The 20,428-nt window shown below is 39.2% G+C and overlaps 1 protein-coding gene across 2 annotated transcripts in view; it reads left to right on the forward strand.

Annotated features, from left to right (window-relative positions):
- Window positions 1–20,428, forward strand: part of COMMD10 (COMM domain containing 10) — a 213,357-nt gene that overhangs the window by 110,846 nt on the left and 82,083 nt on the right. Inside the window, exon 6 of one of the 2 annotated variants that reach the window (XM_042982619.1) lies at window positions 16,867–17,065. The exons of the other annotated variant lie outside the window; for it this stretch is intronic. Coding sequence (XP_042838553.1) covers window positions 16,867–16,899 — 33 coding nt within the window. The 3' untranslated portion in view covers window positions 16,900–17,065. Of the gene's footprint in view, window positions 1–16,866; window positions 17,066–20,428 lie in introns of those variants that run through there. 2 annotated transcript variants of the gene reach the window in all.

A 20,428-nucleotide genomic window follows, 5' to 3' on the forward strand; every position in this document is an offset into this window, starting at 1 on the left:
GTGTTAAAGTGGAAAAAGGTAGATTGTCCAGAAGGCACATGAAAATGATAAATTAAAATACATAATCATCAAGAGGTTGTTGGTGAGAGAGGCCATTGGCTCATCAGATAATACAGAAAATAATTACGATAGACACAGAACATCTAACGCTATGGTTGAAATACGAGATGTTAATGTTCATGGGATATACTAAAGAGATGATGCCAGAATTGAAAGAAAAAGAAATTTCTAGAGGATCTAAAACCTAAAGATTTTAGCAAACTCCTTGAGAATAAACTTTCAATGCCTGAGTAGTTTTTAAAACTCCAGGTTTAGCTAGCTCATGGCTGAGAATTTCAATGACTACTTAGAATATGAACTCATTAAAATGAAAGTCAGTCTTGTTTTTATTTTTAATGTGATATTTCCCAGTTCTTTAAGTCCTTATTTAGAAGGACTTAAATGATTCATATCCTTACAAAAGTGAATGATAGGCCTTCTTGAAATTAATAAGGGTGAAGACTTGCTGAGTAGCATTCAGTTTAAACTTGGGACTTTCTTGCGAAAGAAAGCTTTGTTCTGAGAGAACCCTACTCTACGTCAGAAAGAAACAGACCATTTCTGTTTTGTTTCCCAATACGTGTGCTCACCATACTGGACACAGTGCTGGACGCATAGTAAGCTTTTAGTAAATACTTGTTGGATGAATATGAATTTTACAGTTTGGGGTTTTGTGGGAAGCTGATACCCTACAAAGCAGTTCAGTTGCGGTGCCTGAGGCGAAGTCTCTCCTATTACCGCATTCAGGTATTATGCTGTAGCAAGGCTGTCACGGAAATAGTGCTGATGGTCAGAAATGGGGTAGGACATTTTTAAGATGATGTGTTCCCATGCATCACAGAGAATACTGGTTATTTTAAGCCACCATAAATTCCTCTTAGAATTTTTGTGGATTGTAATTATTTTGATCAGTATCTTCTTTAAAGTTAATAATTTATGGTTGACTGTGTTGTTCCTAAATTCCAAGTAGTAAAAGATTGAGTTCATGGTGCTTTTGAGAACAAATACTATCAATGACTATTGAAAGAAGTTTTATGGATGATAGATGACCTATCCCAGGACCTCATTTTACTTGGATTCATTTCTAAAAGTCCAGTAGATATGCTTATTACTGTAGTCACATGTGGAAAAATGACACACATCTCTGCTCCATAGTTCTCTGTATTTTTTTTTCTAGCAGATCATTTCTTTTGTATTCACTCCCTAATTTTGGATCCATACTTTATTTATGCTAATTATGTGTCTGACCTTCCTTCTTCCTCTTTCTTTCTTTCTTCTTTCTTTCTTTCTTTCTTTCTTTCTCTCTGTTTCTTCTTTCCCTCTCTCTCTTTCTTTGTTTCTTCTTTCTTTCCCTTTCTTTCTTTCTTTCTTTCTTTCTTTCTTTCTTTTCTCTCTCTCTCCCCCTCCCTCCCTCCCTGTCTCCCTTCTTCCCTTTCTCCCCTTCCCTTCCCTTCCCTTCCCTTCCCTTCCCTTCCCTTCCCTTCCCTTCCCTTCCCTTCCCTTCCCTTCCTTTCCCTTCCCTTCCCTCCTCCTCTTCTTTTTTCTTGACTACAATAAACTTTCTTCTAGAATAATATGAATTGACTTGGGCTCCCTTTGTCATGCTCCTGTAATTCAGTGTTTATATTCTCAAATATTTGTCTCCACAACCTCTGTTCCTTTTATGTAGACACATTTTAGTGGTTGCAGACTCTTCTCCACCAGCCTTTCTGGATCACAGTAGTGGTTTACCCTGACCACAAGGATGGAACCTCATCAATCATGGAGATACAGAATTAGGTCATAGTGAACATTAAAGAAGCAACATCACCTTTTACTCTGGCACCCGTGGGGAGGATCATTATTTACCAAAAGAAAACAGATTGAGCGGAGGTCTATTAGAGTGACTATGTTATGTGCCATTACTGAAAAACAGTTATGCAATAAATTCTCAAGGGTTGAGCTGTTTTCAATGTTATGTATGAGAGCACACTTTATGGGCTTATAGCTGGGAATTTTATATATACGTGGTGATAGAGGAACAGTGTAACATTTATAAACTTGGAGGCAAGGTAATGTGATGGCTTTGGGGTCTTTGGGATGAAATGCTTCGAATCCTGACCCTCTTCACTTACTAGCTTTATAACTGTGTGGAGGTTACTTTGACCTCTCCGGCCTCAGCCTCCTATTGTGCAAAATGGAAATAATATGATTTCCTGGCAAGAATTTTGTGAGAATCGAATGCAGTTACACACAGAAAATGCCAAATGAAACGTTTGGCACATGTAGATTTTTCCCCCAAAGAAAAATAGATTCTGCTGCTAAATATAGAAGGGGAGAGATAAAAAAAAAAAAAAAAGTTTCTGCATGATTCGCTAGAGCTTTGTGCCCATAAACCTCTAGACTGTCTCAGCCTTAAGGGGTCCACTATGATCTTAGCATGGATGTGTGTTTGAGAAAGGCATGGAATTTTTTTATGTTTTTGTTTGCCTTGAACAAAAGGTCCACTTGTGCTCTGAGGTTGTAGGTGGCTGCTGGATAGAAGGATACGTATGGGAAGGAGGAGGTCGTGCAAGGGCAATTTAACAGGCCCCAGTCTACCTTCTGGCAGAGCAGCTCTTACCTCTCCATTTTACCTTTTGTATTTTCATGGAAGGCATTGAATGAACAAAAGGGTCTGTGTTTTTCAGAAAAGTTTGCACAACCCAAAGCAGGCTCAGGTACCCCATTCCTGGACTTCCCTTTCCCTCAGGTCTCACTCTGCTTTTCCCTCAGCCTTTTAAAGTTTGTGGGAAAGGGTGGGGCAGGGAAGGATGTCCACTTCCAGGCTGTGTTATTGGTGGAGTTCTCAGCCAACAAAGCATGGAAAGGCAAGTGTCCTGTGCACAGAGGAGGGCATTCCTGGTGGAAACGTTCCTTGGCCTCTTTACCTCTATAGTTGATCACTCACACAGAGCCACCTTTTGAGCCGTTATCAGAAATTTTGATTTAACTTTGAAGTAACAGCTACTGATGACTTCTTCTCTGCCTTTAGTTGACCCTTCTGGATTTTCCTTCTTTATCCATCTTGGACTCTTGTGTTCTCCAGCTCTTTCCCTACTACCCTTCCCTGCATCCGCCCATGAGAACTCTGACTCTGGGTGAATCTGTCTGTGTGTGCTCTGCCATCCAGCGCTGTTGGAGAAGATAACACACACATTGGGTGCATTCATTGCTTGTAGTTTTCTGAGCTCTGGCTTCTGTCTCTTCCAGTTCTCTGAGTGGCCCCTCTGCCTTCTGTGCTCAGTGTCTTCTTCTCTGTTGGCCTCTCACTGACAACATGTAAATAAGCATGCTCAAAGGAGCCCAAGCATCACATGAAAATAACAGATGAGCCCATCCACTGCTTGAGGTACAGCCCTCTCTTGCCTCACAGACTTTTAATGTTTATTTGTTTTTGAGACACACACACACACACACACACACACACACACACAGTACAGTGGGGGAGGGGCAGAGAGAGACAGAATCTGAAGCAGACTCCAGGCTCGGAGCTGTCAGCACAGAGCCCAATGTGGGGCTCGAACCCACGAACTGGGAGATCATGACCTGGGCTGAAGTCGGATGCTTAACCGACTGAGCCACCCAGTCGCCCCATCATGAATTTTTATTTAAAATCCATTGTTTATTTTCATGGTCCACGCAGTTTCTCCTCCTATAATCCAAACTGCTTGTGTAAATGTGTTTCACTTGCCTGCTTACTAATGTCCAGCAGCTTGTGTTCCCGCAGGAGGGAGTCTCATATGTGCTGCCTTATGTTCACGCCCTTCTGCTCCTCCTTTCCGCTCAGGCACACTGCCTTCATTTCCTCATGTATACTTACTTTTTTACTTATACTAGGTTTTTACAGATTCTATTCCTTCTTCCTGGAAAACAATAATCAGACTTTCTGTTAGGTCATCTCCTGAGAGAAGTTTTTCCCTGACCCGACCTGGCCAGGCTTGGTCCTCCTGCTTTATAACCCCCTCTTCATATCACTTGTCACATTTGTGGCTATCCTTTTACTGCCTTTCTTCCTATGTCTTTCAATGTGGCTTCTAGAGAATTGGCATCTCGTTGGTCATGAGAGCTGGTACTCGTAAGGAGTCCAAGGAATATATGTTTAAGAAATGACTGAGTAGGGGTGCCTGGGTGGCTCAGTCAGTTGAGTGTCTGACTGTTGATTTCGGCTCAGGTCATGATCCCAGGGTCATGAGATCGAGTCCAGCGTCAGACTCCACACTGAACGTGGAGCCTGCTCGAGATTCTTTCTCTGTCTCTCTCTCCCTCCCCTGCTCGCATGCACTCTTGCTCTCTAAGATTAAAAAAAAGAAAGAAACGACTGATTAAAGGAACAGCTTTATCTCTCCCTAGCTCTGTGTCTTTGGCCTTGGGAGAACTTCTTTTTCCTTGGTAGAGTAAAAAGTTTTAAGTGGAGGTGAAACTGTTAGTTTCTCTACTGGAGTTTATGACTACAGTGTAGTCAATTGTACATAATAGCTGCAGAGTATACATACTTTTTCCTTATGGGTTTCTGCTTTTTGCTCTTTTAAAAAAACTAGAGGGGCACCTGGGTGGCTCGGTTGGTTGAGCCTCTAAGTCAGGCTCAGCTCTGGTCTTGATCTCAGGGTCTTGAGTTCAAGCTCCATGTCAGGCTCTGCACCAACGGTGCGGATCCTGCTTGGAATTCTCTCTCTCCCTCTCTCTGCCCCACCCCTTCTCAAAAAAAAATAAACATTAAAAAATTAGAAGACAAAAGTAACCTTTATATTATTTGCACAGCTACTTTATTGGTGTAAAAAAAAAAAAATCCCCTGTCAACCTATCTACGTATGAATATGACAAAGAACCGTGACACTATTTGGGCTCTACTATAAAGTAGATTACATGATCTCTTAATTACTTCATGTATTCACATTTACATGTAAATATGTTCCTAGCGTATTTCAATTCAAACTCACAACATAAATGGAGAAATGACTGTAGTTTATATTTAACTGAGCTGAGAAAACATATTGTGGTAATTAAACTTTTTTTTTTTTTAAACAAAAGCTTTTTTTATAAATAAAATAGCTGGCTTCCAAGTACTTGTACTTTAATGAAAACAACTGTATGTTGTAAGCCAAATTTTCCTCTTAAATACTTCCTTTATATCTTATGCTGTATTTTCTCTAAATTATAGTTCTGTGTTTGGGGTTGAATTCTAAGAGAGTAATAATGGACTCTACCCTGCAGCCACAAAAGCAGTTTGGTAATACAGGAGCCAGGTGACACCTTTTCCCCTCCAAGTGTGTAGATCCGTGGTGTGGACGGGGATCTGCAATTATTCTGTCAGTGGACAGCAGAGTAGTGACCCCGTTCATTTCCACTGGCCATAATGGAAAGCGGCTTAGATGCACACTGGTACTGACCGCTTGACCAGTTACACTCAAGGTGGAGAAGGAAATAACCTGTACGTGACCTGCCATAACCCACCTCAGAAGCCAAACTCTGATTGCATTCCAGGTCTATCAATTGCATGGTTAAGCCCACCTGACTTAAGTAAAGCATGTTGTACTGGCAGGGTAAATTAGGGAAGGGGGCAGGAAATGGGAGTTTATAGAATTCTTTCTGTTGGAATTAGAGCTAAATAGTTGATTCAGAATAATCCGTGTGCTTACTTTCTACCAATAATTGTGTGATTTGGGAAATTACCTTTGTTGTGTTCCTTTTTAATGACGATCTATCAATCATATGGTGCCGCATAATTACTTAAATTCTGCTTTTAGGAGAATAATAAATTACATTTATTCAAGGCTCATTGTAAGTTAGGATTTATTCTAGTTGCTGTGGTCCTGCCTCCCACTGAGTGGAGGCACTGATGCCAGCAGTGATGGCTCTAGCACTTTCAGCAGGTGCTTCCTAGTGTGACCCGTCCTTCGCATGATTTTGGTCACAGCTCTGGCTTCCTGGTGCCCCTTAGTTCCAGCTTGTTTCCCACTTCTGTTTCTTCACCATCATCCTTTTGTGTCCCTTTCTGCTTAAGTTCTCTGCAACCAAGAACTCTAACTGGTACAATGATTTTTGGCAAAAATCAATCTCTATTTGGAAATCTATCCCCCTTTTTAATTTTTTTTGGCAGCCATAGCTGTCAAAACCTTGTATTTCAGGTAACATAGTACAAGGGAATTTGAAGGGTAGAAAATAGAAGTTTAAATGCTTTGAGTCGTGGTATCAGAAGGAAACAGTAATGAAAGTCTAATAATGAATTACAATTTTCAAAGAAGTATTCCTAGTTTTCAGCACACTAGAAAACTTACAGAATTTTTTTGTAGATGTTATTGTCTGTTCACGTAATTTTTTTAAATGTTTATTTTGAGAGAGAGGGAGAGAGAATCCCAAGCAGGCCTCCTGTGAGCACAGAGCCCAACACGGGGCTCGAACTCATGAACCGTGACATCATGACCTGAGCCAAAATCAAAGAGTCCTAACACTTAACCGACTAAGCCATCCAGGTGCCCCTGTTCACATAATTTTTATTATGAAAAGATGTAATTTGTAATAGGCATGTATTCTTGATATCCTGAAAAACATCCTTTCAGTTTTCCTTTGAAGAATCCACCCTTTCCCTGCTCTTGGGGTCAGGTCACACTGACCAACCATCTCAGAGATGGTGTATGTGACTGATGTTAATCAGCAGCAAGCACCTTGCACCTCCTTGGACACATTAATTGGTCCAGGTTGAGTAAGTATAGTATATATCAGTATGCAGCGCCTTCAAGGTCTACTATAGACTCACATATCACAGGGAGCCTGAGGAGGAGACCAACATCTCAGGAAGTAGAACTAAGAGAATGGAGAGAGAGAAACTGAGTCCTGATTATATATTTTGAAGCCTAAATCCATTATTTCTGAAGCTATCCCTATTCCTCCACTTTTTAAAAAAATTTTCTTATTTATTTATTTTGAATAAAAATAATATTCAAGAGGGAGGGAGGGAAGGAGGGAGGAAGGGAGAGAGAGAGAGAAAGAAAGAGAAAGCACACACACAAACAGGGGAGAGGCAGAGAAGGAGACACAGAATCCCAAGCAGGCTCCATGCCATCAGTGCAGAGCCCAGTGTGGGACTTGAACTCATGAACTGTGAGATGGTAACCTGAGCCAAGATCAAGAGTTGGATGCTTAACTGACTGAGCCACCCAGGCGCCCCTCCTACGCTTTTAATCCTGTGAGACAACGTTACTACCTTTTTGCTTTTGCCAGTTGGGTTAGGTTTTTTGCCACTGGCAATCAAGAGTTCTAGTTCCTTTGGAATGTGAATGCTGCATCATCTTGAGTTTTTTCATGATACATTGCAACAACATTTAAGACTAACTTTTAATTTATATCTTAATTACATACTGTTTTCATATATGAAATATTAATAAGGAAAAGCAGCTAAGACTTGAAGGTGACGTATGAATCCAGAAAGAGATGAGCAGGAAAATTCAAACCTTCAATTCTGTAAACACTTTGAAGTAGCTGCATTTTTACTTTCTATATGATTTAAATCTCTGAAACATGAATTTGGGAAATGCAAACTTAAAAAGAATAGGTAGGTCATGTAAAATGTGTATTTAAAAGAATAAAATTAAAACAAACATATTACAGACAGTTGCTGGATTATTTACAGACATCTGATCTGTAATAAGCGTTTCCCTACATTTTATACTGTCTTGTTGCCTTATTATATAACTGTCTATGGTTTGACATTGTACCATTGTGATTTTCTATCAGACATCATCACGGAAAATAGGACTTCATGAAACAGAGTCATACTACTTTCAGATTTTGTACATAGATAGATATCCTAAGTAGGGACGCCTGAGTAGCTCTGTCAGTTAAGCGTCTGACTTTGGCTCGGGTCACAATCTCACAGTTCATGAGTTTGAGCCTAGCCTCAGGCTCTGCACTTACAGCGCAGAACCTGCTTCGAATCTCCCCCACTCACACATGTGCACAAAATAAATAAACATTAAAATTATCTATAAATATTGCCCTTAACTGCCCCAAACTCATTCTAGATCCCTGTATTTTCACCCTTCACTAGTCATCTTGAGCTGAAATTGAAACTGCTTTTCTTCATTTACCTTCTTGGTTCCCACATCCTCGGGCACTGGAGTGGAGGAAGAAAAGAACTAATAAATGAAGGCATTCCCCAGGGAGGATGACCTCAAGAGCAAACCCTCAGAAGCCTGTTAGTAAGGATTCTTTTGGGTGCTAGCATCCTGTTGTGAGCTAACTTACGTGAAGTTAGTCACCGGGTCAGGTAGCAGCTCTGAAACACGAAGACGCGAATCTCTAACCTCAGTCATGGCAGGATTCAGGGGCTCAGGCAGTGTCATCACAGCTTTGGGTCTGCATCCTTCAGCACTGCCTTCTTCTTGTCGGCTTTGTCTCCGGCAGGTACCGTCCACGGACGGCACGCACCCAGATGTATATCATTCTCACAGTCCCAGATTTCAGATAAGTGTGAATGACTGTTGTTTTTCCAAGTGGCAATTAAAAATCTCTAGGAAAAAAAAAAAGGCACTGACCCTCCTTGGTCCTTGTCACCAGGATTGGGGGGAGGCCACAGGATTGATAGTATCGCACTGAACTGGCCTAGTGATATTTCCAAAAAAGCAACAATGCCAGTGAGGAAAGTACACGTGTCCTCTTCAAGAGGGCCAATCTCCTTCTCACAGCAAGCTGTTCTCTTACTTTTGCTTCACTATCTACTGTACCGTTCTTGACTTCAGTGAAGTTGCCTCCTTTTTAAAAGATGAAAATTCTGCTCCTGGTAGGATTTAGTTTAGTTATGCTCAGTGTCAATTAGATCAGAATACTTTCTTCTGATTTATGGCCGGAATCACCTGTGTTGAAGGACTGGGGATTTGGGCCGTGGAAAGTAAAGTATGTATTTTGAAGCACAGCCACGTGGCCAAGGGGTAGACAAAGTGGACCTTGGAAGCCATGTGGACCTGGGTATGACTTTTCCACTCCCCAGCTGTATGACTTGAGGCAGGTCACGTCATTCTTCAAAGCTTGATTTTTTTTTTAACCTGTAAGATAAAAACGATACCTATCTCATACAGTGAAAATATGAAAATTAGTGGTAAACTACGTAAGGCGTTTGTCGCAATGCCTAGCACATAATGGATGACCAGTAAGGGATTGCTGACACTACTCCGCCTACCGACAACAGTAATAATCAACGTTTGTCCACTGCCATCCCTGTTTCTAGACAGTCCCCAACTACCTAGAATCAAGAGTTCACAATGGTTCCGTAGTTCAGCCCTGGTAAGGTCCACGTTGAATTTTACCAGAATCTGGAAGCCTAAGTGCTGTTCATGACATTGGGTCCATGGAGATATTTTTCTTCCACATGAAGAAAATATATTTTTGTAGTAGAACTCCTTCTTGAGTGGAGTTAGCCTCCATTTGCTGTGTCTTTAAATTGTATCCCATTGTACTTTTATGAGGGGCAGGCAGTCCAACGAATAAGCGTCAGAATCTGTTTAATGAATGCATAAAGTATATTCACGGAGGCTTTTGACTGCTGTATAAGAACTTGTATCGTGATCGTGTGGCTTGCTTTGGGGGCTGCTTAACTGGGAGGCTTGATCGAGCTACACGTGAAATTTCAAGGTTTTTCATTTTGTCTGTGTATTCAGATGTTTAGCATTTCACGTTAAAAGTCCTGTCAAAACTTGTGGCCCTTTATAGTAGTGGGCTGGTGGACTCAGTATGAGGAAGTGTGGTTATGGTAAGCAGGCAAGGAATTCTCCTGGAGACTCTCTTATCGTTGTGAACCCGGATCTCTATGAAAGCTGCACAGATATGCCAGGATACATGTACACAGCCAAATAGCAGGTGGTCGAGTGAATCTGTTGTCCCTGGTTTTATCAATAATATACAGTGCAGATGGATATTTTTTAAGGGTTTAAATAAAATAACTTTAAATTTTTTTAAAGTTAGCTAACATACAGGGTGTACAGTGTGCTCTTGGCTTCAGGAGTAGATTCCCATGATTCAGATGGATATTTTTAAAGGCTATTTGTATTCAGAGAATTTAGAGTAATTGTACTTATGCATATCTGCAAAAGTTATTTTCCACTTTCAACTGCTTTGTTGTCAGTGAGAGAAAAATCGTGGATGAATAATCTTACACACACAGAGCCATAAGGGTGACTTTCTAGTATAAAAATCTTAATAGCCAAATCTGTTAATACTCCCTATGCCTGTGCTGGTTAATGTAGGTGATTATCCCATGAGGTTAAGGTGTCAGAGTTACAAAATTGATATTGTACTGGTTTCATTTAAGAAATAAAGTTAAGGGCGCCTGGGTGGCTCAGTTGGTTGAGCATCCAACTCTTGGTTTCAGCTCAGGTCATGATTTCACAATTCGTGAGTTCGAGCCCCGTGTCAGGCTCTGTGCTAACAGTGCAGAGCCTACTTGGGGTTCTCTCTCTCTCTCTCCCTCTCTCTTCCCCTCCCATGCTTTCTCTTTCTCTCTCAAATTAAATAAACTTAAAAAAAAGAAAGTACACTGTTTATGGCTATAAATTGTGTACAGCGTGCTGTTTTCAAACATCCCTCATGCTGTTATTAGTCACAGAAATATGTATGTGTATATGAATGGCTCATTCTAGTCTAATGTAATGATTGGGGAAATAGCTAATACGGTATATTCTGAATTATGTGCCTGGGTAGCATATTATTAATTTTCAAATTTACCAAGAAGGCACTAAAAACCTAACAAATAATGGATATTGGTTTTGTGTGACAGATGATTTTCTAAATAAAGCTTAGAAGCGTTGCTATACCTGTATTCCTGTCTTCCAATATGTACATGAGTAACATCTTGATGTTGAGTGTTTTCCCTTTATAGATTGTTAGTAAATTTGTATCAGAAGTATATAATCAAGAAAGGGTAATTGTTTCTGCCAAATATCTATCTTTTTTTATCTTTTCTGCAGTAAACACTTCTGGCATTTTTTAATGTGAGGATGTCTTTCACATTTCACATAATGTAGTTTACAATGATAGGATCTTCATCATGTTCAGTTTTGGAAGAGACCATAAAGGTCATTTCATTCATTCCCCCGTCCATTTGATGGTAATGTGCTTTGTAGGTTTACTATGAAATTAACACCTTGGGTAACATTTTTTTTATACTTTCTCTAATGTCCTTGACTTTTCTTGTAAACAGTTTTGTTTTTTCCCTTTCTTGCCAATGAGAATTATAAGTACAGCCGAGGACAGAATTTTATTTTTATAGAAATAGAGCATCTGTGGAAGAATTCCGCTACTTTAGCTACCTTTATGAAAGTGCAGTGAAGTCTCAGTTACCATATCGGCCCCCATGGAGGTGGCCAGTTACCGTTTGAGCAGAATTCATTTCAGATATGGAAGCATGGGGAGCATGTTGCACGACCTGCCTACGTTAAGTGTGGAGCTAGAGGTAGAGGTAGACTTGAAGCCTACTAGCCCGGTTCTCAAGTCAGTTCAGAGCCAGAGCGATAGGTGCTTTCTTTCCTCGTGGTTATCATGTGGAAGGCTTGAAACCAAAGATGTAAAGCGAGTTGCCCCACATCGTGTCCCCCTCCCCTCACAGACATAGTCTCGGTGAATTTTGGTCATTTTTTTCCCACTGCATATGTACACACCCCACACGCAGTTTTGATTAGCTCTAGAAAAACTTGAGCCTTAAGGCAAGTTATCTTCAGAAATGTCCATTGCTCCCCTTGAAGGGAAAGACTTCAATTATTAGTTACAGTTGGAGAAAGAAGAGGAAACCTAGAGGGGGCACTTTAATTGTCAAGTACAATTTGATTTCATCCTTGCTATATATTGGAGATGTGTGCTTTCCAGTAGATGTTCACCTGTGATTGCCAGTGTCTTGCCTTTACCTGATGCTATAAAGGATTCCTAATACTATACTGACATTGGTTTGGTTGCTGTGGAAATCATTGTAATGTCATAAGCTGATACCCTGACAATACTGTAGCATTAAAGGAAGGGAATAAGAAGTTGCTGTTTGGTTTGGAGTCTATAAAGCAGATTCCTGGAAGGTCTTTGATTTATCAAAGTTATATAGCCTGTGAATGCCAGAAGAGGGACTAGAACCTAAATTTTTGCACTCTCAATCCAATTTTCTTTCTCCCGTGCTAAACTCTGCTTTTCTGAAAAGGAATATGCGGGGTGCCTGGGTGGCTCAGTCGGTTGAACATCCAATTCTTGGTTTCGGCTCGGGTCATGATCTTCGCGGTTTGTTGAGATCGAGCCCTGCATCTTGCTCTGTGATGACAGTGCCTGTTTGGGATTCTCTGCCTCTCTCTATTTCTGCCCCTCCCCTGCTCGTGCACTCCCTCTCTTTCTTTCTCAAAAATAAATAATACACTTAAAAAAAAATAAAAGGAATACAAACTGGTTCATATAGGGAAATGTTACACTGAGGCTTAAGTTAGTGTTTCTGATCCTATACTCATTTAGGTGTTTTCTGTTCTTCTCCTCTTCTCTGTACCTTCTTCTTTGATTTTCCTTTTGAACCTGTTTCCTCTGCTGAATAGTTACATATAAATGGCAAGTATTTGTACTGTTTTGAGGAAAAAATAATGTCTAATAATGTAACCCTTTCTTATATCATAGGCAGAAGGAGAACTGGAACACAAATCTGTCTTTCCTTTTGCTCACTGGAATTTACAGAATACATGAAAATCAATTGTAATATGCAAACAAAAGCATCATGCAGTCACAGCTTATATGCTTAATAAGAATTCAGCAAGATAATTAAATTGCAAAGTTTAGCATCATTGTACTTCGTTTTCCCATGAATATTTGAACTTACTTATAACGGATATCTGCGTGTGAACTTGTTATTTACTGTGGAGGTCGGAATATAGGATACTAAAGAAGACATTCAAGTAGAACTTGATTTGCCTTATGAGCTCCCAGATTCCCACAGCAATTTTAGGCAACACATGCTGCTTTACTGGAAGAGTAACTAGAGGATAGAGTCTGATCACTCTCTACCTCCCCTGGTAAGCCTTCTGTTTGTTTTGTGAATTTAGTAGCTAAAGGTGCATGATAAAACTTACCATCTCTGTTGGATGCTGCTAAATCAGACAGTAATAAAATGGCTCCCAGGCTCCAGCAGCTCTTCTTTTTATTCCATTAAACATCGATTTCCTAGATGGTCATACATATGGTTGTCTAAAACCTTACTCGGAAAGTGCTAAAATCCACGACGTCCATTTTAAACTCCAAGTGCAAGGGAGGAGGGAGCTTCCTCATTAAGTGTACACGTTCTTCCAACAAATGCAAGAAAACAGTATTTTTGGTAGAAATTTATCATTACTTTTCTGACCATCATATGATTTGCCTGGCGATATAAAACAATTCCCTGCAGTCCCTCCCATTTAATTGCTGGAGCAGAAAAGTACATTAAATCTTAATTAGCCATACTACCTATGGTAGCATCTGGTGTTATTGAGTTTTCGCCGGCATCTAGAAGCGGCACGGTAATCATTCCTTACCTGGAGGAAGATTCCACCATTCTGTTTCATTTGGTAGTTTTTCTCGTCTTTCTTTCATTACATGATTTGTTGAACAAAAAGTGTATATTCAGGTACATGATTCATTACAAAGATATACACATGCATGCATACACATGTGCATACATACAGACATGTTCACAACATATATGTTGTGTTGTGTGTGTGTATATATATATATGTGTGTGTGTGTGTGTGTGTGTATTGTATATATATGCATATGTGTTTGTGTGTGTGTGTGTGTGTGTGTGTGTGTGTTCCTGTCTAAATAGTATAGCATTGTATACCTTGGTAAAACATAAAATAACAACCAAAAAATAAGGTTGTGATGGCTTCTTTTAAAGAAACCTAAGACATGACATCAGTTTCTTGAGCACCTTCACAACACAGATGTTAGGAAAAGTTGAGGATTATTAATATGGTTTAGACATTTTGGTTTTTCCTTTTCTTTCTGCATCCTCTCAGTTACATATTTGCTTCCTGTTATTCGCAGTGTTCCTTATTTGTCTGAAACACTTTGCATTCCACCTCCACTGCTTCTTTTCTCTCCTTTGTTAGTTTGCATGCATTACTGACATGCTAGAATCTGAAAGTGAAAAGGAAATTCAGAAACAAAGCTGAATAAAATCTCATCATTCTTAATTCTGAAGATGGTTGCCTGAAATTATTAGCTCATTGCTGACTTGTCTTCAAGTCAAGCATTCAGCATATCAGCTCCTAGGTGGTTCAAAATTAGTTGATAGTCGCAGTATATGCCTGTGTATTGTGCACTATTCCTGAAGGAGATTTCCGCAGTTGATCGTGAATTTTGGGCCAGCTGAACTTTTAAACTTGCTAATCCATTTGTTCCACTGAGTAGTCTTAGAGTTGAAATAGCAGTTTCCACTTCACTTATGCGTAGGTGAACCTGTGCACACATTTATCATTGATTTCCAGCCCTGAAACTATGTAGAAGTTAGAAGAGTTTGCTTGCTTATATTTAAAGGAGACCATTTTGAGGGTGTTTTCCTGAAAATATGATTGGTGAAATAAAAATTAAAATTCATATTTACTTTATGGGAAATAAACTATCAGACACAAACCTCTGTTGCCGATACTTGAGTTAGATACATTCCAACCAAGGCAGGTTCTTCTTCTGTCTGACTTTCCTTTGAGAAGCAGGGACACTCCATGATGTTGGGCTGACAGGCATGAGGAAGCAATCAGCGCTCCCCTTCTTTCTTCCTTCCAAAATATTATGAATGGAAATGTTGTGTTCAGATAACTGCAACACTATGATATAGCTTTTTTCTTCCCCTATTTTAGTGAACCTTTTTAATTTTTTAAGAATTAAGGTGAGTGGGGACCCCTGGGTGGCTCAGTTGGTTGAGTGTCCAACTTTGGCTCAAGTCATCATCTCACAGTTCGTGAGTTTGAGCCCCACATGGGGCTCACTGCTATCTGCATAGAGCCTGCTTTGGATGTTCCGTCCCCCTCTCTCTTCCTCCCCCGTCTCTCTCAAAAATAAATAAGCTTTAAAAAGAAAGAATTAAGGTTAGTGAACTTGAAGAGACCATCTGAAGTACTTTTTATTTTATTGAATTGAATTGAATTGAATTGGGTAGATTTCTCTGTTAATAAAATTGTTGCCTTACTATGTGCATTGCATTATATGTTAAAATCTGGAATACTTTTGGTCCTTTTACTCCTATAATGTTGAAATAATAATTTAATTTCTAGGTATTATAAATGTCTAATAGCTGTGTTTTGAATTGATATGAATTACATTATGTTTTCTTACTAATAGTTGAGATGAATCTATATAACCAAGTCTGGGCCCACTGAAATGAGTAATCTCCAGTATAGTAGTAGGAGTAGAGATTTCTTGAACGGCTGGATTCTTCTTGTTGGTCCTTCAAGAGATTGCATAAAGATAAGACAGGTGCTCCATCTCACTCGTCAGATTTTCTGAATGAATTTCAGAACATTGCCTTATCAGAGAGGGGTGAAAATCTCTCTCTCTTTCTCTCTCTCTTTTTTTTTATATCACACTCACCACCTCCGGTATTGTTTTTCATTCTTTCTTTTGGCCTGGCTAATGAGCCAGGCATTGTTCAAAGCTCTACCAATAAGTGACCATAATAGTTCTTCATGAAGTTGCGATTTAGTAGATATGGTATGTAAGAATGTAGATTCCAAAGTCACACTACCTTGGTTTTACTCTTGGTTGCACCACTAGTGATCGGACGGGTCACCTAACCATCTGTGTCAGGTTCCTCCCTTCTACAATGAATATCACAACTCTGTATTAAATGAGATAAAGCAGAGCTTAAATGAGATAACACCGATCACACTGAAGTTAGGAAAGGGAACATCTGGGCTCCTATCTTTAACTCACAAAAGTGAGTCGACCAGCCTTATTCAATTTATAATCATTTTATTTCACTTTGGGAGCCTTTTCCCAGCTCTCCTGTAATGTTGGGAGTATACTCTGTTCACCTTTCCTTGTTTATTTCAAAAGCTCCTTATTTAACGTCTCCTGGCTGGACATTGCCATACATGTAACACCCAGGACTCCCTGTTACACACACTGTGTAGTCATGGGCAGTTACTCCTTCCTTGTACATGTTGCTAATGGGGATTATTCATTTATTTACTTGAGTGAGACTGTATGGTGTCTTTTCAGTTGTGTATTATTTGTCTCTTATTGTAAGCCCTTAGAAGGGAAGAGACCATAGCAGTCTACACGGTAGGCATTTAATAATGGAAATAAGTAAAAACAATTTCCATTTTCAATAGAAGTGAGCATAAGCTTTTTCTCACCAGGCCGTTTATGTGGTTAAGAACAAACAGGGCTGTCAGAACTGTCCTATTATCTTACGCTTTAGATTCAGAGGCATACCTGTTTCTATTGAACCTTGTGTAGAAGGAGTTGCCTTTTTTTCCCCCTTAAAGCGTTTACAGTTCTCACTGTATTTGTGGGATGCACGTGCAATTTCTCCATTGTAGCTCATTTGTTAGATTAAACATTGGGAGTGTCTGTTTTATTGTGAGTGGGAAGTTTCTAGATTTTTACTTTTGTTTTGCTTTTTTATTTTTCTGCGAGATTCTTACTCTCTTTTCACAATTATTAGCATACACACATTTGATTCCTTTCCCATAGCCATTCACTTTTTCCCGTCTTGCTCTAATGCCTTTCACAGCTATACAAGTAGATTAATAAATATTCTTCTTTCTTCTTCTAATTTTATGTGGAATGTTTCATTTTTCTTTTGTAATCTTCCTTTCTTTACAGAAACAAGAATCAACTGTAACACTTCCTGGATAAGTACATACCAAGGCTTTGTAAACCTGGCATTTGAAATTTTTATTGTTCGAGAGAAAAGGTTGTGTGAACTGACCACCAACCACATAGGCTGCCATTTTGGTGCAACAAATCTGTCTGGATTTCCAGATAGTATTTCTTGGCATAATAAAAGCAAAGCTACAGACTACTCTGTATGATTTTTAGTTCTAAAGAAGTAACGTGAAAGTATTGCTGTTCTTATCTTGTAGCGCAAAAGTAAGCTAGAAGAGTTAGACTTGTTATTTGTCTATTCATATTGTTAGGTTAGTGGTACTGGCTCGCATGTGGTGGTATCACTAAACTTAAACCAAATTACCTGCCTCCTTGTTGAATTACCGTAAGTCAAAATCAAAACACTAAGGAAAAAGTCAACACTAAAAATAGAATAGTAATTGGTAGTAGTGACCTAAAAGGCGATAATCAGATTATGTATGTATATACACACACAAACACACGTATATACAGACATATTCGTGTGTTTATTTGTTTCACTTATAAATCTTTTTCTCCAGGAAGAATAATAATTCTTTGTTTACAAAGTAACTATCGACTGATTGTTGGGATGACAACAGAGGAAGATTTGAAATACAGTCTAAGTATTATTATAGAGAACATACTCTGTACTCTGAGGACTGCCTAATAAATTAGTGTGCATCTGTTGACAGGTAATAGATCATTCTACAAACTTGTTAGTAGATATTGTTATTCATCCAGTCAAACATTCACGAATAGTCTGTCATAATCAGTGTATTCACACCCCACATCCAGTCCATCACAAATCATGTTGTCTCCACTTTCAGAATATGTATATGTTAAATGTCACTGCTCCCTACCTTTATCACTACTTCCTTCCTTTGGAACCTTATTTCACCTTTTTAGAGACACCTTCCCTGTGCATTTTATCTAAAATAAGACCCCATTCCCCACTTCCACATTCTTCCTCTTTATCCTGTTTAATTGTTTTCCATAGCATTTCTACTTTTTGATATTCTTTTTGTTTTTTAGCTTACATATTAGCTTTGTTTAATTGTTGGTCTTCCCATTAGAATGTAGGTACCATGAGGGTGAGGGATTTGTCCTTGTTATTAATCTGATGGTCTCCAAATGTACAACAATGCCTGGCCTACCGTAGGTATTCAGGAAAGTGAATATAGGAGGAGTGATTGCTGCAGAGATCCAGGAACGTGGTGCTGGCCGTTTTCACCAGCATCAAGCACAGTGCCTTCACACATTTTCATTTTTAAAAATCAGAGAATGAGTGAATGAATGCAGAAATTAGACTTTGGTATTCCACTTTGGGAACTATTTGGGAACTATTTGTTATTGTTGTCTAAAATGGAACATACATATGCCATGTATCCTGGAAATCCCACTTCTAGGTGTATCCCAACTGAAGTACAGAACTGATCACCAAGAGACATGAACGGTGTTGCTCATGGCAATACTCTTCATGAGGGCCGCAATGTAGAAACTACCCAAATGCCCATGAACAGTAGAATGGATAGATTGTGGTATGGTGATACAATGAAATACTATACACCAATTACAGTATAAATACTATGGCTATATTTAACACCATGGGTAAATCACCCAACTACAATGTTGAGTGAAAGAAGCCAAAGGCAAAAGAATATGTATTCTATAATTTTACTTCTTTGAAGTTCAAATCTGTGTTGTTAGATGTCAGGATAGTATTTACCTTAGAAGGCATAGCACTGGAAGGGGACATGAAGAGAAATTTTCGGGTTCTCCAATGTTTTATACCTTAAAAATACGTTTTGTATTTAAAGACATTACCACACAACAATCCTAGCCTTAGAAGAACTAACTTAATGAAAGAGCAACAAACCAACATTGGGCTGAGTAAAATAAGTGATGTATAAAATGCTTTCAGTAAGCAGAAGCTGGAATCATTAATTTTATTGAGGTATGTGTAAAAAGATGACATTATAAGGACTTTTAATGTCTTTAATATTGCCCTTTGTTGTAAGTGCCAAACGTTTATATAGTATAAAACTTAAAAGTACTTTTCTTTTTAATTAATAGAATCCTCAAAACCAGGTAAGTTTGTGATGAATACACCAAGCACTTTTTAACAGATATTGTGCCTAAGTAAAGGCAGAACTAGAACACTTTATAAGAGGGAGAAATTAGATTTCCAGACTTAAAAGTTCAATTTTTAAATCTTTTAAATGACAGCACTCCAAAATGACTGTGGAAATATGTAAACACCATCACAATGCATTGTCAGCACTAAGAAAAATAAAATTTTATATCAGCAATGAATTTCACCGATGAGGCAGTGGAGTGATAAACCAAACACGGATGAGATAGCATTTGACATACCCATCAAATTGGCAAAAATGCGGAGGCCTGGTATTGCCAGATATTTATATAGGGAAATGAGAATTCTTTATACATTTCTGGTGGCAAAGGAAATTGGTGTAGGCACTTAATTTTTTTTACGTTTATTTATTTTTGAGAGAGAAAGTGAGTGAGAGTGAGCATGAGTGGGAGAGGGGCAGAGAGAGAGGGAGACACAGAATCCGAAGCAGGCTCCAGGCTCTAAGCTGTCAGCACAGAGCCACATGCGGGGCTTAAACCCATGAGCTGTGAGATCGTGACGTGAGCCAAAGTTGGATGCTTAACTGACTGAGCCACCCAGGCACCCTGGTGTAAGCACTTTAAAAAGCAGTTACCTAGGAGTTTTGGAGTTGCACAAACCCTATCAGCCTGAAGTTCACAACTCCGTGTGTCAATACCAGAAAGCATTGTACATGTATAGGATGATCATTACATCTGTAATAGTGACAAAGTGAAACAATGTGAACGCCTATTCTAAGCTGATAATTAAAGAGGTCTCTGTACCGTGAGATAGAACAAAGTGGAAGAATTCGACTTCTGTGTTACCTTCAGAGATAAATTTCAACAAACAGTGCTGATTTTTTTTTAAGCAAGTTGCAAGATGAAGTGTACGGTTTGGCAACAATTTTGTCAAATTTTAAAACAGAACAACAGTATTCTTTTTTAAATATGGTGAAAGTAGCAAGTCTGAAACACTCTCATCGCTCAGTAGTATCCCTACAGAGAATATGGTATGGTTCCTTTCTTCTGCAAGGATTTGACTAGAGATTTAGGGGAAGAAAAGTAAAGCATATAAGTTAATGTTATTTGAAATTGCAGTCAGCAGAATTTCAGTTTGTTACCTGATATATTACCATGAGATCATGTTAAATAAAAGAATTTGGTAATTATTTAGCTTGCTGTCTTTACTCATTAGTAAGTCACATTAATTTGTTGAAATTATTTTCATGTTTATTTTTGAGAGAGACAGAGACAGAGACAGGGACAGGGACAGAGTGCGAGCAGGGGCGGAGGGAGTGGGCAGAGAGAGAGGGAGACACAGAAGCCGAAGCAGGCTCCAGGCTCCCAGCTGTCTGCACATAGCCCGACGCAGGGCTTGAACTCACAGATGGAGAGATCATGACCTGAGCTGACCTCAGACACTTAA

The sequence above is a fragment of the Panthera tigris genome, chromosome A1 (assembly GCF_018350195.1).
Source record: "Panthera tigris isolate Pti1 chromosome A1, P.tigris_Pti1_mat1.1, whole genome shotgun sequence".
In the NCBI taxonomy this organism is placed as follows: domain Eukaryota; kingdom Metazoa; phylum Chordata; class Mammalia; order Carnivora; family Felidae; genus Panthera; species Panthera tigris.